Source organism: Mobula birostris, chromosome 21 (assembly GCF_030028105.1).
Source record: "Mobula birostris isolate sMobBir1 chromosome 21, sMobBir1.hap1, whole genome shotgun sequence".
Taxonomy (NCBI): domain Eukaryota; kingdom Metazoa; phylum Chordata; class Chondrichthyes; order Myliobatiformes; family Myliobatidae; genus Mobula; species Mobula birostris.
This window is the reverse complement of record NC_092390.1, coordinates 4,672,249-4,696,470: the sequence shown is the minus strand read 5'-3', so window position 1 is coordinate 4,696,470 and position 24,222 is coordinate 4,672,249. Positions and strand designations below refer to the sequence as shown.

Sequence of the window (24,222 nt, the reverse complement as noted above, 5' to 3'; positions counted from 1 at the left end):
TTTTACGCCCACAGAGAATATAACCACAGCATTACCATAGAACCATGGCACACAAGATTGGACAGTACTGACTCAGATTACAGCCGTATGGATAAGGTTGTCAGATGTCATGCGGTTTCCACAGTTGAATCAATTTAGAAGGAGTATTATATGATAGTTGCAATAAAGTCAAATTAATTGTTAAAAGGGTACATGTTCATGCAACTAATTTTTAATAAGGATCTTTTTCTCAATGGTTAGCAGGTGAGAATCATCTGTGCAAAGAGAAACAAAGTTCAAAGTAAGTTTATTATCAAAGTACATAAGTATCACCATATACAACCCTGAGATTCGTTTTCTTGAGGGCGTGCACAGTATATCGAAGAAACATAATAGAATTAGTGAAAAACTGTACCCAGAAGGATGGACAAACAGCTCGTGCAGAAGACTGCAGATACAAACTTACTTTGGTAGTCAAACTGCAAATACAAAAGGAAAAAATCAGGCAGTGCCCTTCAGTATTGGGAAACATTAGAGAAGAGGCTTGTATAAAGATGCAGAGAGGAAGGGAGAAGGGGACATTTGCAAGAGGATGAAGAGACTGGATGATAATTCGATGGTGGTGGAAAGTGAAGAAAGATGGGAATGGCTCAAGGTGAGACGCAAAAGGTGGTCCTGGAGGAGGTGAAGAGGGACAGTAGAACTCAAGTAAGTTGGACGTGGTGCACCCCCATTTTCTCTAATGTGTTCCCCCCTTTGCCTTGCAGTTGTACAGTTCGAACGACTTTGGACGGAGGTGGCAGCTGGTGCATGAGAGAGTCACTCCAAACCGCTTCTACTGGTATGTATACTCACTGAATCCCAGCCTAGAGCTCACTGTCCTTTCCGAGAGTAAACGCAAAACTGAGATAGTCTGTAATCGAACACAGAACATAGAAAAGGGCAACACAGGAACAGACCTTTTCGCTCATGATATCTATGCTCAGCATACTGCCAAATTAAATATCTCAAAATGTCTAATCTCTTCTCGTAATCTTAAAGTTTACTCTTTATTAAGCAGTGCTTTTGTCTATTAGATGGCAGCATATTGTGGATGAGATCTCAGTATCTAATAGTGAAAGAAAACTCTAACAAAGCTTCTCAGCTGCAGCATGTGATTTGTCATACATAACCAATAGCCTTTTGTTGCATATTTTCTTTCTTCCCCTCATTAGCGGCTTTTATATGGATTGTGTCAATAACTTGTTTTTCATGTTGTCAGGAGTAATACAAAGTTCAAAGTTCAGAGTAATTGTATTATCAAATTATATATTTGTCACACTATAGTACTCTGAGATTCATTTGCTTCCAGGCATTCACAGTAGAACAAAGAAACGCAATAGAATCAATGAACATTTCCTTCGCAAAGTCCTATTGTAAGTTAGAATGGTTGATTAATGGCTACTATGAGGGGGTGGGGGGGTCCAATGAAGGTTGGCTTTGTTAAACAGGGAAAATGACTAACCTGGTCAAGGCTGGATTTTGTCATCTTTTTAGAGTCATATAGTCATATACAACAGAAACAGGGCTTTTGGCCAATACATCCATACTATCATTTCAGTTCTCTACATTCTTCTCATTTACCTGCATGAGGTGTGTAACCTTCTATGCCTTGGTAATTCATAAGAGCATAGATATAGGAGTAGAATCAGACCATCGAGTCTACTCTACCCTTCCATCAGGGCTGATTTATTATCCCTGTCAACCCCATTCTCTTGCTTTCTTCCTGTTATCTTTGACACCTTTACTAGTACAGAACCTATCAACACCACCTTAAATATACTCAATGACTTGGCCTCCACTGCCGTCTGAGGGAATGAATTCCACAGATTCTCTATCCTCTGGCTAAAGAAATTCCTTCTCACTTCTGTTCTAAATAGACGTCCCTCTATTCTGATGCTGTGCCCTCTGGTCCTGGACTCCCCAACTATTGGAAACATCCCCTCCACATCCATTCTATCTAGATATATGTCAATGAGATCCCTCCTCATTCTTCTAAACTACAGAGTATAGGCCCAAGCCATCAAACATTCCTCATACATTAACCCTTTCATCTCTGGAATAATTCTCGTGAAGCTCCTCTGAACTCTCTTCAATGGCAGCATTTTTTCCTCGGACAAGGGTTCAAAACCTCCCTCAATACTCCAAGTGTGATCTTATCAATGACGCATAAAGCCTCAGCATTACATCCTTGGTTTTATATTCTAGTCCCCTCAAAATGAATGCTAACATTGCATTTGCCTTCCTTAACGCCGACTCAACCTGCTAGTTAACCTTTATGGAATTCTGCACAAGGACTCCCAAGTCCCTTTGCACCTCTGATTTTTCAATTTTTTCCCCATCTAGAAAATAGTCTATGCCTTTATTCCTTCTATCAAAGTACATGACCATACACTTCCCTACACTATATTCCATGTTCTTCTTTTGTGCCCATTATCCTAATCTGCCAAAGTCCTTTGACAGTTTCCCTGTTTCCTCAACCCTACCTGCCCCTCTACCTATCTTTGTATCATCCGCAAGCCTGATCTCAAAGCCATCAATTCCATCATCTGAATCATTGACACGTAATGTGAAACCAAGTGTTACCAAGACCGATCCCTGTGGAGCATCAATAGACACTGACATCCAACCAGAAAGGCCTCATTTATTTATACCCTTCGCCTCTTTCTAGTCAGCCAATCTTCTATTGATGCTAATATCTTTGTAATATCATGGGCTCATATATTCTTAAGCAATCTCATATGTGGCACTTTGTCAAAGACCTTCTGAAAATCCAAGTAATCAACATCCACTGACTCTCTTCTGTCAATATTGCCAATTATTTCTTCAAAGAATTCCAACAGATTTGTCAGGCGAGATTTTCCATTGAGGAAACCATGCTGACTACATCCTGCTTTATCATGTGCCTCCAAATACCCCAAAACCACATCCTTAATAATCAACTCCAATATCTTCTAAACCACTGAGGTCAGGCTAACTGGCCTATAATTTCCTTTCTTCTGCCTCCCTCCCTTCTTAAAGAGAGAAGTGACATTTGCAATTTTCCAATCTTCCGGAACTATTCAAGAATCTAATGATTCTTAGAAGATCATTACTAATGCCTCCACAACCATTTCAGCCACCTCTTTCATAACTCTGGCATGTAGTCCATCTGATCCAGTTGACTTACCTACCTTCAGACCTTCCAGGGTTCCAAAATCCATCTCCTTGGTAATAACAACTTCACTCACTTCTGCCCCTGACACTTGCAAAATTCTGGCATGCTATTAATGTCTTTCACAGTGAAAACTGATGCAGAATACTTAATTAAGTTCACCTACTATTTCCTTGTCCTCCATTACTGCCTCTCCAGCATCATTTGCCAATAGGTCAATATCCACTCTTGCTTCTCTTTTACTCTTTATATATCTGCAAAAACTTTTGATATCCTTTTTCATATTCTTGGCTAGCTTACCTTCATAATTCAACTTGTTTTTCATTATGGCTTTTTAGTTGTTCTCTTGTTGGTTTTTAAAAGCTAACCAATCCTCTAACTTCTTACTAATTTTTACTGTATTATATACCCTCTCATTTGCTTTTATGTTGCCTTAGACTTCCCTTGTCAGGTACAGGTGCCTCATCATCCCTTGAGAATATTTCTTCATCTTTGGGACGTATCTGTCCTGTACCTTCTGAATTGCTCCTAGAAACTCCTGCCATTGTTTTTTTTTTACCATCATCCCTGCTTTTCTATCAACTTTGGCAAGTTCCTCTCTCATGCTTTTGTAATTTCCACTGTAATTTACTCCACTGTAATACTGATACATTTGACGTTAGCTTCTCCCTTTCAAACTACAGGGTGAATTCTATCATATTATGATCATTTCTCCTCATGGTTCCTTTGCCTTAACCTCTGTTTCAAATCTGATTGATTACGCAACACCTAATCTAAAATTGCTTTTCCCCTAGTGGACTCAAAAAAGTCATCTTTTGCTCTAAAAAGCCATCTCTCTCTCTTGGAATCCAGCCCCAACCTGATTTCCCAATGTACCTGCCGACTGAAATCCCCCATGACTATCATGATATTGCCCTATTTACATGTCTTTTCTACTTTTCTATCTCCCTTTTTAATTTGTAACCCACATCCTGGCTACTGTTCTGGATCCTTTTACCCTTGCAGTTTCTTGACTCTACCCACAAGGATTACGATCCTATGTCATTTAATTTCATTTTTTACCAGCAGTACCATTCTACCTCCTCTGCCTACCTGCCTTTCCTTTCGATACAATGTGTATCCTTGGATGGTAACCTCGCAACTACCATCATCTTTCAGCCATGATTCAGTGATGCCCACAACTTCATCCCTGCCAATCTCTAATTGTGCTACAAGATCATCTACCTTATTCCATATACTGCATGCCAGCAAATATAACACATTCTGCCTGTAATCATCACTTTTTTCCATTTTACCCCTATGTTAAATTTCAAGTCATTTCACTGACTGTAACTTTGCTCTATCATCTACTTGTCTTCCTTACACTCTCATAAACACACCATCTACTTGTCCAGATGCTTGTTAAATGTTGTGAGAATATCTGCTCCATCAAAGTCGAAATTGTGTTTATTGTCATATGCACAAATACATATATGCACAGGTGTAATAAAATAAGCAACATGCAGTACCATTGTAGGCATGTAATATCAGATACATTACATTTATCTCCTGAGGCAGCACATTTCAGACTCCAATCATTCTCCGAGAGGGAAAAAAATCCCCTTCAGATCCCATCTAATCTCACCATAAACCTCGGCCACAAGGGAGGAATAAAGGATCACACACAAAATGCTGCAGGAACTCAGCAGGCCAGGCAGCATCTATGGAGAAGAGTACTTGAGTCGTGATCAAGGGTCTTGGCTCAAAACATCGACTGTTTACTCTTTTCCATAGATGCTGCCTGGCCTGCTGAGTTCCTTCAGCATTTTGTGTGTGTTGCTCGAATTTCCAGCACCTTCAGATTTTCTCTTGTTTGTGGGGAATATCTAGCCCCCTCATAATGGGGGGCTAGATATTCCCCACAAACAAGAGAAAATCATTATCAGGTCAACCGCCAGGCTCCATGCCACATATCCAGTCTCTCCTTATAAATGAAATGCTCCAAACCAGACAACGTCCCAGTGAATCTGCTCTCGGCTCTCTCCAATGCAGTCACAACTTTCCCAAAGTACGGTGATCATAATACATCATGTGTGGCCTAACCAGTGTTTTATAAAGCTGAAACATGATAACACAACCCTTGTATTCAATGCTTTTCTTTCCTCAAATGATCTCAATACAACCAAATTCACTCTTTAGTGTAATTGAAGTATTTTTTTTGGTAACACCGAGGAAACTAGTCTTACTGAAGTGGATTGGTAAACAGTTGCGTTTCTTTTATTTATTTAACAGTTCTACTGTGTACACATACACAAACTTCCGCAGTGAGACTTCTCTATCAAACCTTGTGCCTTAGTCACTCGTATCTTTCTTTTTAAAAATGCAAACACGAGGAAACCTGCAGATGCTGGAAATTCAAGCAACGCACAGAAAGATTTTGCTGGTGGAACGTACCAGGCCAGGCAGCGTCTATAGGAAGAGGTACGGTCGACGTTTCGGGCCGAGATGGTCCTGACGAAGGGTCTCGGCCCAAACTGTCGACTGTACCTCTTCCTATAGATGCTGCCTGGCCTGCTGCGTTCACCAGCATTTTTTGTGCATGTTGTGTATCTTTCTTTTATCTAATTTAAAAGCTCTTATTATTTACCTTGAATACTAGCTGATAGCTGAGTGCAGTGTTCACACCTATACGATATTGTTTAACAGAAAGTGCATTTTTCAGATGCAGTTTAAAATTTCAAGCTTCAGGAAGGAAGTAAAGATTTATAGTAGCAAGAATACCTCTCACTGTAGGATTTAACCTTTAAAGGCAGGAAGTCTGAGAGAAAAAAAGGTTATTTTTCTCTTTAAAGACATAATGGGCATTTTTACCTGTATTATGTACAATTTTGAAGCTATTCTCACCATTGTAAGGCACTGTTAATCAGTGACATGTAGATGTAAACACTGCTCTCAGATATCAGCTTGCATTAAAGGTAAATAATAAAAGCTTTTATGAAAGAAAAAAGATAAGAATGACTAAGCACAAGGATGAATAAGGCAGTTTCGTTGTGAAAGGTTCTGTATGGCACAGTGGAACTGTTAAACAAATGCGTTCTATTACTATTACAAATGTTAGTGGGAGTATGGGTGTAGGTGTTCAAGAACAACTGAATGAGCAGAACTAGAATAAGAATATAGAACTAGAATATAAGAATATAGAACAAGGTGAATTAACTACTGGGATTATGCTGGAATAAATATCATAGAGGAAACAGATGAAACCGAGTTTGACGTGTTGTACGTTCAGAGATGCCCTTCTGCACACCACTTTGTAATGTGTGGTTACTTGAGTTACAATCGCCTTCCTGCTTCCTGTCAGCTTGAATCAGTCTGGCCATTCTCCTCTGACTTCTCTCATTCACAAGGCATTTTCACCCACAGAATTGACACTCACTGGATTTTTTTTTGTTTTTTGCACCATTCTCTGTAAACTCTAGATGAGTGCTGTGCATGAAAGTCCCAGGAGATCAGCAGTTCTGAAATATTCAAACCGCCCCATCTGGCACCAACAATTATTCCACAGTCAAAGTTACTTAGATTACATTTCTCCCCCATTCTGATGTTTAGTCTGAACAACAACTGAAGCTCTTGTCCATGTCTGAATAGTTTATACATTGAGTTGCTGCCAGATAATTTGCTGATTAGATATTTGCATTATTGATTTGGTGTACAGGTCTACCTAATAAAGTAGATAGACTGTACAACAAAGGCAAACTTAGTCCTGATGAACATTCTTGGCCCAAAACGTCAACTGTTTATTCATTTCTGTAGATGACTCCTGACCTACTGAGATGTTCTAGCATTTGTGTGTGTTGCTCTTAACTTACACAACATTAATGTTTTAGGTCAGGTCTCTTCAGCAAGGGTTAAGGGCTTTAGCTGGCAGGCAATGGTTCTGTTGGTATATGCTTATTGATTACGATTTTGATTTGGTTGCAACAACTTGTATGTCACATTAGGCATATATCCAATATTCCATAGATGGAACAGATTTAGGCATAGTTTTATCTGCACATTACACAGAAATGCAGAGTAGTTTTGATTCAAGTTGTTTCATATTAAGATATTTTGAAGTCTTCCACTCCGTAGAACATCAATACCAGGTTTTGCTGTCTTCAATGAGCAATTCAGGATTATGAAAAAATATTCTACACTTGCTTGGATAAATATGGCACCAACAACACGCTCAGCACCATCTCGGACAAAGTGGCTCGCACGAGTGTCACACCATCAATTTGAACTAGAATTGGTTTATTTTGTCACATGTACTGAGACACAGTGAAAAGCATTTGCATACGGTTCATACAGATCAGATTGTTACACTGTGCATTGTGCTGGCACATGGTAAAACAATAAAACTGTCAGATAAAGTGCAGCATCTACAGAGAACATGCAGTGCAGGAAGACAATAAGGTGTGAGATCATAACAAGGTAGATTATGGAGTCAAGAGTTGAATTTATTGTACTAGGGAAACATAGAGTAGCAGTTGTCACCCTGAACAGTTATGCCCTCCATCAGCAGCACACAGTATCTACATTGTATACCATGTACAAAATGCTCGGCAGTTAGTCAGTCGCCCAGGCTTCTTCAATAACAGTCACAAACCGCTACCACCAAGATGGACAAGGACAGCAGGTATGGGGGCACCACCACCTACAGGTTGCCCTCCAAGTCACATGCCATCCTGGCTTGGGAATGTCTCGCTGTTCCTTCATTATCACAGGGTGACATTCTGAAGATCCCTGCCAACGGCATGATGGGAGTACCTTCACCGGAAGCACTTTGGCTCATCGACGGCCTTTCAAAAGCGATGATGGATGGGCAAAACATTTGGACTTGCCTGCACTGGCATCTTTAAAAAATAATTCAGAATCCATCCTGAGGATCTATCATGGGCCCAACATAATCATGAAGAAGGCACGCCAGCAGCTATACTTCATCGCGAGTTTGAGCAGATTTGATATGTCACCAAAGACTTAAGCAAATTTCTTCTGATGTAAGATGGAGAGTATTCTGACTGTCTGCATCAATAAATCCAGAATTGAGCCACAAAAGCACAGGATTGGAAAAAGCTGCAAAGGGCTGGAGATCCAACCAGTTCTCTTACGGACACTAGCCTCCTGGCCACCAAGAAATCTTTAAAACACAGTGTCTTCAGATGGTGGGATCAATCCAGAACATGCCCTCATCTCATTCCCACCATCTAGGACAAGGTATAGGAGTCCAAAGGTACACACTCAAGGTCTTAATGTACAGCTTCTTCCCATCCGCAGTCACATTTCTGAGCAGTCCGTGAACCCATGAACACTACCTCATTATGTTGCTTTCTGTTTGCACTATCTTTTTAATATAGTATTTTAAAGTATTTTAATATATTTTTAAGGAATGCACTCTACTGCTGCTGCAAAACAACAAATTTCTCAACATATGTTTGGGATAATGAACCTGATTCTGAGACAAAGAGATCTTGTCCCTTCATTCTGAACTTGCAAGTCAGCAGCAATTTCCTTACAAGCAGAAGGTCACAAGTTTAATTGTGCCTTTTGTCTCAGAAGCCTAGGATTTGATTAACATGGTATTGACTCCAAATGAATGTACTGAGCACTTGTAGAGAATTTAAACACAGCCAAAAGGCACTTTTATTTTGATGCAGGGGTAGTTAAGTCACTCAATCAGAAAGAGAAAGATTTATACATCAGAACTGGTTAAATCAATCTGTCGACCAGCTGGCTGCAGCTCTCTGTTATTTTTAATCTGCTTTCTTTTAAGGATGTGGGATCTCCTGGTGTACTGGATGGATATAGACTATTACACATAATTTAGATTGGTTTACAACTGGTGAATTTGTTTCATTTGCTTCCTCAAACGAGCTGTGGATTTCGGATTGGTACTGTTATCTACAGTGGATCGGAATTTGTGTTGGTGAGACTTTTGAAAGTATTGATGTTCAAAGAGACCCAGATGTTCCACAAACATGAGTCAGTAAAAGCTGTCATGAAGCTACAGTAAGCAATTAGGCCTGGCTTTCAGTGCAGCAGGTGTTGAGTTCAAGATTAAGCCTTGCTCTCTGTAAGTAGGGAGGACATAGAGAAGTTCAATTGCAATTATATAAAATATTATTTGGGCTGTACTTGGAATAGCATGACGGGGTGGGGATACGTCTCCACCAAAGGAGGGTTAAGGTGCACCTTCCCTCTCCTAGCCTATAGATCACCCTTGGGCAAGGTGTAGCACTTGCTTAACTCCCTGATCAGTGTCACCTGAAGCCACGGGAGTAGATGGGGAATAGTCCTATGAGCAGCTGGTGCATATCACAAGTCCTGGTTATGCAACCGATGACACCAGGTGGACAATCTCTGAAGAGTATTGATAATTGCTGGGGTCACCAATCTTGGAAAGAGACTGACCAGAAGAAAGCAATGGTAAACCAGGTCTGAAGAAAAACTTGCCAAGAACAATCATGGTCAAAGAACATGACTACCCACGTCATACAACACAGCACATAACGATGGTACTTAGAGTATTGTGTACAATTCTGATTGTGCAGTTTTGGAGACACTGCTGAAAAGGTTTACCAGGATGCTCCCTGGATTAGAGGGCATAAGCTGTAAGAATAGATTGGGAACACTTGTTTGTTTTCTAGGGAGTGTAGGAGACTGAAGTGGATCCTGATAGAAGCGTAATGTTGAATCGGGCTCACGGGTCCAGCGAGTGAGACAGAAAACACTGACTGCAAATAAGTATATTAATTGTTTATTCACAATGAGCAAAAATTTGACCAAACATTCATGTTCCCCAACTTACAGAAACTACAAAGCTGAATGTTCAACAAACACTCTTTGCAAAAAGCGCACACAGAGCATATATTCCCAATCGTTATGTGGACCACTTACTTTAAAGAAAGGAAGAGAGAAAGAGAGAGCAAGCCTCCTCCATGTGCTATTTTATACTTGGAACATTTGAAACTGGACACCAGACTGCAAACCAATGGGAAAGGCAGCTGCAGTTTCTAAACAAACCAATCATGATGGAAGTGACTTTCCACAATCAGATTAAGCCACGCCCCCACACAGGTCACAACTTCCCCAGGCAGTACTTCCTCCACACTGCGTAAAGGGCGGGGGTGGGACTATCATTTCACATCTGCTTATCCAACTCCCATACTTGGCTACACGCACCCTCTTCTACATACTCCAAACCTTGTAATAATTGAATCGCCATACTTATAGAGTGACCAACAGCTGGTGCTATTAAAGACAGTACTACCCCTTTTATTTTGGAAGCCACTGCCATAACCACATATCCCATCATTCCAGAAGTTAATTCAACATCCTCTGGTGGGTTACCACTATTGCGGCATAATTCTGTGATAACAGCCCCTGGAGTAGAACTTTAGTAATCCCCTCTGCTGTGGGGTTTTAAAATCCATTCTGTTAGAGAAGGATACTTCAATTTAAATGCTGGCATGACTTGATCCCATAGTGATGCATTATGCTGAGGGGAAGCAAGCAGCGTTCTCAGGGCATTATTGATCGCATGTTGGGATGATTGGCTACTTAAAGCACCCATCCCTATGTTAGGTAACCTCACAATGGTAACCCCCTCATCCTAAAGACTCTCCAGGCTTTTGCCTGTACGTTTCCCCTAAACTTTTCCTTAGTGCAAAAATCCCTGACCTTTGCTGTCTTGAAGAGGCCCATTACACCATCCCCCTCCAGGGAGGAAGAAGATGCACCCCCTCAACGGGTGTGGGAACATGTGATCACTAGCCCGGCCCCTACTGTTTCGGACATGCAGAGGAGAGGGTGATCATTTTGAAGATTAAAGCAAGGGTCCCTGTTATTCTCCCACCCTCATTTTCATCATCCAGCCAGACATACCAAATCCCCAGCCCCACAGTATGATCATTGCCCTGCCTCATCATGGCTCAAGCCTTAACAAAGTCGGGCGTGCAGCATCTCATTGCTGTATTTTCAGTAGCTGACAAGCTATCTCGATATTCTGATCCTCTAACTTCACAGACCTAGTCTGAGCCATCAACAGTGACTCTCTCAGAATGATACAGCATTGACTTAGGTTCTCCAACTCATTCTTCCTTGTGTTTTATACTGATGTCGTACAATTGCTGCCAACAGCTGGAAGGCATCCCCACCGGCTATCCATTCTCCTGGGAAAACCCAGCAACTTAAATATAGAAACAATGAAGATCTCATTTCAACTCCGCAAAATCTAACTGGTCTGATCAATCTCCCGGCATCCCATAACGCATTAGTAAGTTAGCAAGTCTTCCAAAGTCCTCAGTGTCATAATTCCAAACTGGGACTCAGCAACTCTCATATTGAGAGTACTCTCTTTTAAAAAACCTTTTAAAGAAATACATTTCTGCTCAAGTAGCCATACCCTGCTCACTGCACCAAAATGTAATGTTGAATTAGGTTTGTGGGTCTGGTGAGTGAGACAGAAAACACTAACTGCAAACAAGTATATTAATCATTTATTTACAAACAGTAAAAATTTGACCAAACATTCATGTCCCCCAAGTTCCAGAAGCTACAAATCTGAATATTCAACAAACATAGTTAGCTAAAAGGACACTCAGAGCATACCTTCCCAATGGTCATGTGCACATCTTGCCTTAAACAAAGGAAGAGAGAAAGAGAGAGCAAGCCTCTTCCATGTCTGGGATATTGGAAACTGGACACTAGGCAACTAATCAAAAGGCAAAGCAGCCGTAGTTTCTAATTGAACCAATCTCGATGGAATCAACAATCAACAATCAGAATAAGCCAATGCTCCCACAGGACAAGAAGTTAATGTAGTTATGAGAGGCGTAGATAAAGTAGATGGTCAGTTACTTTTTCCCAGGATAGAGATATTAAATGCTGGAGTGCAAGTTGTTTACACAGACAGTAATAGGTGCCAGGGATAGTGGAAGCAGATGTAAAAGTGAGGGTTTTACTGAAGGGAACCATTCTGATTCTGATTTTGATAATAGTAGCATAGATGAGGCTCTTACATAGACATTAAAAATGCAGGACATAATGGGATATGGATCTGTAGAGGAGGAAGAGATTTAGTTAAATTTGGCATCATGCTCTGTGCAAACACTGTGGGTCAAAGGGTCTTCTTCTGTGCTGTACTGTTTGACATTCTAATCCCCTGATTTATCAGGCAGTTTACAGCACAGTTTACAGGTGAAGGTAGTCCATTCCTCCCTTAGTGAGTGTCCTAGCCCCCAAGGTAGACATAATGTTTAACTAAGATAAGGAATTTTCATGCAAATATATAATATTTATGAAAAATGTACATAATATTTATTGTAAATTACTATAATTGCACATTTCACATTTGTACAGAGATGTAATGGTTTTTACTCCTCATGAATTTGAAGGATGTAAGTAATAAAGTCAATTAAAGAAGCCTTGAAAGAAGAATCTGTTGGGGGGAGTGGGGTGGGGTGGGGGGGGGGGAAGAGAGAGAGAGAGAGAGAGAGAGAGAGAGAGAGAGAGAGAGAGAGAGAGAGAGAGAGAAAGAGAGAGAAGGAGAAGGAGAAGGAGAAGGAGTGGGAGAGGGAGAGGGAATAATATTTGAGTTTATCATTCAGTTTTTTTTCTGCAAATGTAATTTGATAATTGTTTTGCGGATGTTGCCGCTAACCAGTTAATAGAGAGCAAACAACCAGACACCATGCAATCTATTTATGTTTCAAATGGCCTGCAATTAAACTATAGCTGAAGGCAGGTTTTGTTGCTGAACGCAGCAAGGTTTTCACAGATCTAGGAAGCTTTTATAAGAGTGTGTATGTGTTTGAAGTATAGATTTTAGGGTTTAAAGTGTAACTGAGCTGATTTGTGGCTGGGCTGATCAAAAGCTTTAGCGTTATATCTGCCAATACAAAGTTGCCTCTTGGTTGTGAGTTTCTCATTCAATTTCACAGCTCTAAGCAGATGCAAATAGTTCTATGTTCCTCAGGATATTTTACCACATTCATTATAATTCTTCGCATGTGTAAAGCAGCTGGCCTATACACTCAGTGACCAGTGAGTGTACGTTTGTGGTCTTCTGCTGCTGTAATCCATCCTCTTCAAGGTTCAATGTGCTGTACATTCAGAGAAGCTCTTCTCCACACCACTGTTGTGATACATCTTTATTGGAGTTCCTGTCAGCTTGAATGACCCACACCAATCTCTTCTGACCTCTCTCATTAATACACCCATAGAACTGCTGCTCACAGAATGTTTTTTTTTTGTTTTTCTGTAAACTCTAGTAGTGTAGTGTATGGAAATCCCAGTAGGCCAGCAGTTTCTGAGATACTCAAACCACCCCGTCTGGCACCAACAGCTACTCCACAGCCAAAGTCAATTAGATCACATTTCTTTCCCATTCTGGTGTTTGGTCTTGCACAACAACTGAACCTCTGTATATTTTTATGCATTGAGTTGTTGCCACATGATTGGCTAATTAAATATTTGCATTAATGAGCTGGTGTGCAGGTGTACCTAATAAAGTGGTCACTGAGTGCGTGTTCCTCAGGATATTTTAGCACATCCATAATAACTCCTTGCATTTATAAAGCAGCTTTATTATAGAAAAGCCCCCAAAGTTGTATCATGCCAGTGACAAGCCTCGACAATGGCAGGATAATAAAACTTGGCGTAATAAGGTTGGTATCAAAAGAGCATCTTAGAAGAGGACAGAAAGGTAGAGAGGCAAAGATATTTTGGAAGGGAACTATTGTGCCAGGGCCCTGAGAATGAGGCTGCCGGTGGTGGAGTAATGATGAACCATTCAGGTCATGATCCCTTCTAGCTGCTGCCATCAGGAAGGAGGTACAGGAACCTTAGGTCTCACACCCCAGGTTTAGGAACAGTCATTATCCTTCAACCGTCCGGCTCCTGAACCAGCATGATTAACTTCACCCACATCAATGCTGAACTGATTCCATAACCTACGGACTCACTGTCAAGGGCTCTACAACTCATGTTCTCTGTATTATTTATTTATTTACGCAAACACAAGAAAATCTGCAGATGCTGGAAATTCAAGCAACACACACAAAATGCTGGTGAACGCAGCAGGCCAGGCAGCATCTACAGGAAGAAGTACAGTCGATGTTTCAGGCCCCAACCTATACAGGTATCCGTCCCCCACTTTTCCTTCGCTACATTGACGACTGCATTGGCGCTGCTTCCTGCATGAATGCTGAGCTCATTAACTTCATTAACTTTGCCTCCAACTTTCACCCTGCCCTCAAATTTACCTGGTCCATTTCTGACACCTCCCTCCTCTTTCTTGATCTTTCTGTCTCTGTCTCTGGAGACAGTTTATCTATTGGTGTCTACTATAAGCCTATGGACTCTCACAGCTATCTGGACTATTCCTCTTCCCACACTGTCTCTTGCAAAAATGTCATCCTCTTCTCACAATTCCTCCATCTCCGCCGCATCTGCTCTCAGGATGAGGCTTTTCATTCCAGGACAAAGTAGATGTCTTCCTTTTTTAAAGAAAGGGGCTTCCCTTCCTCCACCATCAACTCTGCTCTCAAACGCATCTCTCCCATTTCACACACATCTGCTCTCACCCCATCCTCCTGCCATCCTATTAGGAATAGGGTTCCCCTTGTCCTCACCTACCACCCCACCAGCCTCTGGGTCCAACACATAATTCTCCGTAACTTCCGCCACCTCCAACAGGATCCAACACCAAACACATCTTTCCCTCCCAACCCCCTTTCTGCTTTCCACAGGGATTGCTCCCTACGTGACTCCCTTGTCCATTCGTTCCCCCCCCCCCATCCTCTCCCACCAATTTCCCTCCTGGCACTTATCCTTGTAAGTGGAACAAGTACTACACATGCCCTTACACTTCCTCCCTCACCATCATTCAGGGCCCCAGACAGTCCTTCCAGGTGAGGCGACACTTCACCTGTGAGTCAGCTGGGGTGATATACTGTGTCCGGTGCTCCCGGTATGGCCTTCTATATATTGGTGAGACCCGACACAGACTGGGAGACCGTTTCGCTGAACACCTACACTCTGTCCACCAGAGAAAGCAGGATCTCCCAGTGGCCACCCATTTTAATTCTACGTCCCATTCCCATTCTGATATGTCAATCCATGGCCTCCTCTACCGTCAAGATGAACCCACACTCAGGTTGGAGGAATAACACCTTATACTCCGTCTGGGTAGCCTCCAACCTGATGGCATGAACACTGATTTCTCTAACTTCCGTTCATGCCCCTCCTCCCATTCTTACCCCATCCCTTTTTTATTTTTATTCCCCCCTTTTTTTTCTTTTCTTCTCATTCTGTCCCTCTCACAATCACTCCTTGCCTGCTCTCCATTTTCCCCTGAGGTCCCCTCCCCCTTCCTTTCTCCCTAGGCCTCCTGTCCCATGATCCTCCCCCTTCTCCAACTCTGTATTCCTTTTGCCAATCACCAGTCCAGCTCTTGGCTCCATCCCTCCCCCCACTTTCTTCTCCTATCATTTTGCATCTCCCCCTCCCCCTCCCACTTTCAAATGTCTTGCTATCTCTTCTTTCAGTTACTCCTGACAAAGGGTCTTGGCCTGAAACTCGACTGTACTTCTTCCGAAAGATGCTGCCTGGCCTGCTGCGTTCCACCAGCATTTTGTGTGTGTTGTTTTATTTATTTATTTATTGTTTTGTATTTGCACAGTTTGTCTTCTCTTGCACATTGGTTGTTTGTCAGTCTTCATGTGTAGGTTTTGTTGATTTTATGTTTTTTTTTGTTCTGCTGTGAATGCCTACAAGAAAATAAATCTCAGGGCTGGATATGGTGACATATACGTACTTTTTAATAAATTTATATTGAACTTTGGACTTTGGACATCAGCAAGTTGCCAGAATAGGAGGGACACAGAACTATAGGGGTTGATGGAGGCTGTAGTCACATGCAGCCAAGGCCACGGAGGGATTTAAAAACAAAAATGAGAATTTTTGAGTCACAAAACTGATTTTATAACTGTGACTTGCTTCCCAGCTGATTTTTTGAGGTGATATAGGCAGACCATAAGCATTCCCCCAATGTATACTTAACTGCCTTGCTGCAAATATATAACATTGTGCAACATCGCAGCACAGCTCCAGGTCAAACTTGGACATGTTTCTCTCTTTCTTCAACAACACCGGGTCAAATCCAGGAGCTGCACAGTTAGCGGAGGGTAATAAAATCTGGATTTAGCATCAAGGGACATGTCCCAGAGAGGCTAAGCAATGGAGAAGCATATTGTTACAGAGAAATAAGTGGGGGAATGGGGCTCTTGGCAACTCACTGAGGATTGTCAAAGTTTCAATGAGCCAAATGGGCTCTATCTATGTCATGGGAAAATGTGCGAGCTAATAAAGAGCAACAGGCATGTCACTCCACTCCCTGAGGTTGACTGAATTGGTTCTACAGTATTATGGTGACCATAAGAGTCAGGTTGAAAAATCAAAGTTCAAAGTACAAAGTACATCTATTATGTATACCTGCAGGCAGCCACAAAACATAGATACTCAAAAGAACCCATAGAAGAGACCGTCAAACACCAAGAGTGTAGAGAGAGAAAAAAACAATAGTGAACATAGACACGAGGAATTCTGCAGATGCTGGAAATTCAAGCAACACACATCAAAGTTGCTGGTGAACACAGCAGGCCAGGCAGCATCTCCAGGAAGAGGTACAGTCGACATTTCGGGCCGAGTCCTGACGAAGGGTCTTGGCCTGAAACGTCGACTATACCTCTTCCTAGAGTGAACATAGAATTTACAGTCAGTAATAATCTCAGTTATTTGAAGTACTTACAGTGATCTAACTGACTAAGTGCCTTTAATGCATCAGAGTTCTGTGCGACCCACCTCCCCCACTCCTCCCAGCTCATTTATATTGGTGTTCAGTTCCCAAAGCAAGCCTTAAATTCACAAATACCAAGGCTAGTGTCTTTGTTCTGTAAGTCCCCCTCATATGCCACTATTATACAGGAACTGAGTTTCTGGCTTAATTAACCTAAACCATTTCTGAGGGCCAGTTTTCCCATTTTTTCATGTGTTCTCTTTCAATTCTGAAGTAATTATACCTCTACTCTTTGTTTGCTCTAATCGAGTTAGCATCAGCTGATGCATTCTGTATTTTTGGATCCTTTTGTTCAGTTCTTCCAGATTTTTCCCTTTATCTACTTAGCTTTGATTTATCTGCCAACAGCAATTATATCTGTTTATTTTTTTTTCTTTTTATCCTTTTGGACATATCTTCCTAATCTAAGTTTGAGTATTTATCGTTTTCACTCTGTGCTTAGTAACCTTCCTCCTGATAAACTAGCAATCTGATTTCTCTGGGGTTCTAAGAACCAAACTGGAACAGGTACAGTCATTATCCCAGGTCCTGACTAACTATTGTTTCACACAAAGTTATCATAATTTTTCATGTCTTAACTTCAATTCCATATACCTTTTTTAAAAAAACTTATTTTCATTTTCAAAGAATTATATCTTTGCTTGCAGAAATCCTGTTGCTATGCCAACCACAGAGAAGTATTTCTGTTCTTTATTCATATTCCTGTTACCTATGGACAATATTTTTTCTGTATTTATTTGCACTTGCCATGGCTGAGGCCAGCCGTATTGTCCATTTACAAAGGTTTTCATTCAAGCTTACCATGTTATTTTAAGTATGCGTATGGAGAAGACATCATTTTTCATTGTTCATCCGCAGACAAGCCATGGCCATACCTATTAACCCTTGACACATTCAAGTGCAGCATCACATTGCTCACTTCCTTCAACTCACATCATTTCACTAATTATTACTCTTTTTTTTAATCCCTAAGATTGATGTAAAGTCTACAATAAAAGTACAAAATGTTGGATATACCCTTCAGGTCAGGTGGTTGCTATGGAAAGATAATATCAGAATTAGAAACACAGAAGATTCTGCTGATGCTGGAAATCCAGAGCAACACACACAACAGGCTGGAGCATCTCAGCAGGTCAGGTCTCCAAGAAGAGGAGTGAGCTGTTGACATTTCGGACCAAGATCCGTCATTGGTACTGGAAAGGAAGGGGGAAGAAGCTAGAAATAGAAGCTGAGGGGAGGGACAAAGTACAAAATGGTAGGTGATAGATGAAACCAGGTGAAGGGGAATGTGGGTGGGTGAGGGAGATGGGGTGAAGTAAGAAGAAGGCATCTGACAGGAGACGGTGAGCACATGGTCAGAAATCAGCAAAGATCACAGAGGAGAAGCAGTGAGTGAGAGTCTCACTGAACTCCTGTCAAAGGGAAGGTTTAAACTTCTTCAGGCTCCATTCATGTGATATGACTTGTCAGAACCTCCATATCCTTGCCAGAATGCAGAGTCCAGAACTGCACACAGTACTCCAAATGTGACCTAACCAAAGTTTCAGACCGCTCCAACAAGACTTCCCTACTTCAATACTCAACACTTTGACTGCTGAAGTCAAATACCTTCTTAATATTAAACCCTGTCCTCTTGTGTTGCCAAGTATAAACATCGCTATCTCCCTTTTCCTTCATAACTTTAAGCTTCTGTAAGAAACTTGCTGCTGCATATTTTATTGCATCTCACATAAAGGGTAGTGTATATTTAAAATGTGCTACCAGAAATACTGGTTGAGGTAGGAATATTTACACCTTTTAAAAACCGTTTAAGTCGTACATGGAGAGGAGAGGTTTAGAGGGTGAAAGGCCAAATGCAGGTAGAGGGGACTAGATTGCTGGGCAACACAGTTGGCATGGATGAGTGTCACTGAAGGGTCTGTTTTCATGTTGTATGATTCTATGATAGGTATAACTCTATGAAAGGCTAGCTTTCTTTCTTTCTGTACAGAAGCTGCTGTAGTACTTCTGCTTTAATTTCATATATCCAGAATCTGCAGATTTTTGCAAATCAATCAGATTTTGTCCTTTGACACAAGAGTTTCTGCAGATGCTGGAAATCTCAAGCATGACACAGAAGATCAGGCAACATCTCTGGGGGGTAATAAACAGTCGGTGTTTCAGACCGAGACCATTCATCAGGACTTTATCTTCTACCAACTCTAGCGGGATTCCTCCACCAGGAACATTTTTCCCTTACTTCTCAGCTTTCACTGCAATTGCTCTCCCGATAACTCCTTTGTCTGCTCGCCTCTCTTCACTGATCACCCTTTGGGCACATATCCCAGCAACAGCACAGTTACACTTGCCTCTGCATTTCCTCCCTCGCCACCATTCAGAGTCCTAAACAACACTTCTAGATGAGGCGACCCTTCACCTGCAGAAATGCTGATGCTATTTCTTGCACTTGTGCTCCTGGTGCGGGCCCTCTCCATTGGTGATACCCAATGCAGGTTGGGAGTTCACTTCAATGAGCAGCTTCACAACAAAGTTTCCTCACAGCCACCCATTTCACTTCCACTTCCCATTCCCACACTGTCATGTCTGTCAGTGGTCTCTTCTACTGCATTGATGAAGCCAGACCCGAGGAGCAACATCTCACATACTGTTTTCAATCTGATGGCATCAACATTGATTAATCTAACTTCAGTAACCACACTCCTCTTCTCCATTTTCCTTTATCCCTGTAGCCCTGTTATTTATGCTCTTTCCCTTTCCCTTTTCCCACCCTCACAACCTGTTCATTATCTTCATCATACTCTCTCTGATTCCCCACCTCTTCCCCTCTGTTCTGTGTCTTCTATCTCATTCCATCTTCAGTCTTTTGCCTTCCCCACCTATCACCTCTCATCTTCTCACATTATTCCTCCTTTATTCCCCCTCCCCCACCCTTCTACCTTCCCCTTCACCTTCTGTGGAATCACCTTCCATCCACCATATCGTTTCCTCCTACCTGTATAAGACCATAAGACAGAGGAGTGGAATTAGGCCATTTGGCCTATCAAGTCTGTTCCACCATTCAATTATAGCTAATTTATTTTTCTTTTATTCTGGCTTCTGCCTCCTTCCCTTCCAGTCCCAATCAACGGTCTCAGTGCAAAATGTCAACTGTTCATTTCACCCCATAGATGCTCCCTGACCTGCTGAGTTCCTCCAGCATTATGTGTGTTGTACAAGATTTCCAGCACCTGCAGAATCTCCTGAGCCCTACATCTACTCAATTCCAACCACAGATGCTGTATGACCTGCTGAGTTCCTCCAGCATTATGTGTGTTGTACCAGATTTCCAGCACCTGCAGAATCTCCTGAGCCCTACATCTACTCAATTCCAACCACAGATGCTGTATGACCTGCTGAGTTCCTCCAGCATTATGTGTGTTGTACCAGATTTCCAGCACCTGCAGAATCTCCTGAGCCCTACATCTACTCAATTCCAACCACAGATGCTCCCTGACCTGCCGAGTATTTCCAATGTGATCAGTTTTCCAGAGTTTCAGCATCTGTATTTTCCTGAATTTCAATTTTCTCTACCCTCCCCAGTAACTTCTCCAGACTTCTGACAAACCTCTTAAGTTTGGACCCTCAGTTTTTCTTTTATAGCACTCTCTGGCAATTGTTTACTGACTTACTTGTTTTCCTCGGTTTCCTCTTTGCATCTCCACATGTCTCACACATGTCTTGCCGGTTTAACCTTTGTCGCATGTTTCCTTTCAAGAGTTTGTTTATAGACCAATTTATGCTTAACTGTGATAGAATCCCATTGGTGAACCTCAATTGAACAGTGGGAAATGATCAAGTAATCAGTTTAATGATGTTGGTTCCCAGATGGATATCAGGCAGGACATGGGTGTAACCTCCCCCAACTATTGTTGAATAATACCAAATAATCTCTTGCATCCATTTAGACACTCAGTCCTCATTTATTGTCATTTAGAAATGCATGCATTAAAAATGATGCAATGTTCCTCCAGAATGAAATCACAAAAAAAAAGGACAAACCAAAGACTAACACTGACAAGACCACATAATTATAACATATAGTTACAGCAGTGCAAAGCAATACCATAATTTGATAAAGAGCAGACCATGGGCATGGTAAAAAAAAGTCTCAAAGTTCCGCTCGACTCCCAATAGTCCTGATAGCAGGCGGCAAAAGGGAGAAACTCTCTCTGCCATAAACCTCCAGGCGCCGACAACTGCCGATGCATTGGAAGCACCCCAATACAGCTGACTCTGAGTCTGTCCGAAAACTTCGAGCCCCCGACCAGCCCTCCAACACCAAGCACCGAGCACCACCTCTGCCGAACGCTTCGACCCTGCCCTGCCCACCGAGCAACAAGCAAAGCCAAGGACTCGGGGCCTTCTCCTCTGGAGATTCTGGATCACACAGTAGCAGCGGCAGCAAAGAAGGCATTTCAGAAGTTTCTCCAGATGTTCCTCCATACTCTCACATCTGTGTCCATCAAATCAGGATTGTGCACGGCACCCTACTTGATAAATTACAGATATCATTCACTGGAGTGGCCGCTGCGCACTGCGTTGTGCCACTATCTTCTCCTCCCACCAGGAATTTTTGAATATATTTTAAATAAAAGCATCTGTGGGCGTCTAACATTGTTTCAATCCTGCATTAAGTTCAAAAGTTCAAGGTTGAAAAGAAATTTATCATCAGAGTACATAAGTGTTAACATATGCAACCTTAAACGCTAAGACTAATTTTCTTGTATGTATTTACAGGGGAATAAAAAAGAAATACAATAGAATTTTATGAAGAACTATACGTAAGCAAAGACTGGCAAACACAAACATGCAATGTGCCAAAATAAGACAAACTGTCCAAATAAAAATAATATTGAGAACGAGTTGTAAAGAATCAGAATCAGATTTAATATCACTGGCATATTTTGTGAAATTTGTTAACTTTACAGAGAGAGTACAATGAAATACATGATAAATAAATATAGCAAAAAAAAAGTTACATTGAGTACTGTATTTATATATACTGCTTAAAGGTCTCTTGGACACGCATGATGGAGCTGACTAATTTTCCTAGTTTCTGCAACTTATTTTGATCTTGTGCAGTAACTCCCCACCCTTCCCCCCTCCATGCCCATACCAGACAGTACTGCGGCCAGTCAAAATGCTCTCCACGGTACATATGTGGAAGGTTTTCAGTGTTTTAGTTGACAAACCAAATCTTCCAAAACTCTTAATAAAATATAGCCACCGTCTTGCCTTCTTTATATCTTCATCAATATGTTGCATCTAGATTATGTCCTGAGAGATATTGACACCCAGGAATTTGAAATTGTTCACTCTCTCCACTTCTGATCCCTCTATGAGGATTGGTATGTGTTCCCTTGTCTTACCCTTCCTGAAGTCCACAATCAGCTCTTTGTTTTGTTAACGTTGAATGCCAGGTTGTTGCTGCAACACCACTCCACTAGCTGGTATCTCTCACTCCTGTGTGCCCCTTCATCATCATCTGAATTCTGCCAACAATAAGTGTATCATCAGCAAATTGATTGATGGCATTTGAGATATGGCTAGCCACACAGTCATGGGTGTAGAGAGAGTAGAGCAGTGGGATAAGCACATGTCCCTGTGATGCGCTAGTGTTGATTGTCATCAAGGTGGAGAAGTTATTTCCAACCTGCGCAGATTACGGTCTTTTGATTAGGAAGTTGAGGATCCAGTTGCAGAGGAAGGTACAGAGGTTACGTTCTGTAGCTTTTCAATCAGGACTATAGGAACGATGCTGAGCTATAGTCAATACACAGCATTTTGACGTAGGTATCTGCATTGTATCTGTGTGGAAAACCATTGAGATCACATCTGCTGTAGACCAATTGTGGTGTTAGGCAAAATACAGTGAGTTCAGATCCTTCTTGAGACAGGTGTGATTCTAGCCATGACCAACCTCTCAAAGCATTTCATCACCGCAGATGTGAGTGCAACTGGATGATAATTTTTGAGGCAGCTCACAGTGCTCTTCTTGGGCAATGGTATAATTGTTGTCCTTTTGAAGCAGGTGGGAACTTCAACTGCAGCAATAAGAGTTTGAAAATGTCTTTGAATACCCTGCCAGTTGGTTGGCACAGGTTTTCAAAACCTTACCAAGTACTCTATTGGGCCCTGCCACCTTGCAAGGGTTCACCCTCTTGAAAGACAGCCTGATGTCTGCCTCTGGGACAGAGATCACAGGGTCATTGGAGGCTGCTGGGTTCCTCATAGCTATGGTTTCATTCTCCCTTTCAAAGTGAGCATAAGAGAATTTGAGCTTGTCTGCTATTGAAGCATCGCTGCCCTTCATGACATTGGGGTTTGCTTTGTAGGAAGTAATGACCTGCAAACCCTGCCAGAGTTGACATGCATCCAATGTCGCCTCTAACCTCTCCGGGAATAGAGTCTTGGCTCTTGAAATAGCCCTCCACAAGTTATACCTGGCTGTCTTAAACAGACCTAAATCACCAGACTTACTTGCCACAGGTCTAGCCCTCAGCAGACTGTAAACCTCCTAGTTCATCCATGGCTTTTGGTTTGGGAATGCACAGTAAGTCTTAATAGACACACTCAACCACACAGGTTTTAATGAAGTCAGTGATAGCTGGGCGTACTCATCTAGGCTCGAAGATGATTCTCTGAACACAGTTGAATCAACCAAAACAAAACAGTCCAGAAAGTGCTCCTGTGCTTCCCTTGTCCATACCTTCTTGGTCCTCACCACTGGTGCCGCAGTCTTCAGAGTCTGCCTATACTCAAGGAGTAGAAGTACAGCCAGGTGGTCAGATTTACCAAAGTGTGGGTGTGGGGTAGCACGGTAGTCACTTTTGATCTTAGTATAACAGTGGTCCAGTGTGTTGTTTCCTCTGGTACTACAAGTGATTTGCTGATAATAATTATTTAGTGACTTTATCAAGCTGGCCTGGTTAAAATCCCCCAAAATGATGGGGAAGGCATCAGAATGTGCTGTTTCGTGCATGTTAATTGCATAACTCAGTTTGTCCAGAGTCTGTCTGACATTGGCCTGAGGTGGAATGTACACTGCTATCAAAATGATTGCTGAAATCTTCCTTGAAGGCAAATCTGTAGATCACAGAATCAGTGCAGAGTAGTGGTGAGTGAAGTTATCCAC

The 24,222-nt window shown here is 41.8% G+C and overlaps 1 protein-coding gene across 1 annotated transcript in view; it reads left to right on the top strand.

Moving 5' to 3' along the window:
* Positions 1–24,222, top strand: part of LOC140185993 (VPS10 domain-containing receptor SorCS1-like) — an 837,248-nt gene that overhangs the window by 513,774 nt on the left and 299,252 nt on the right. The window contains exon 5 of the mRNA XM_072239817.1: positions 747–820. Coding sequence (XP_072095918.1) covers positions 747–820 — 74 coding nt within the window. The remainder of the gene's footprint in view (positions 1–746; positions 821–24,222) is intronic.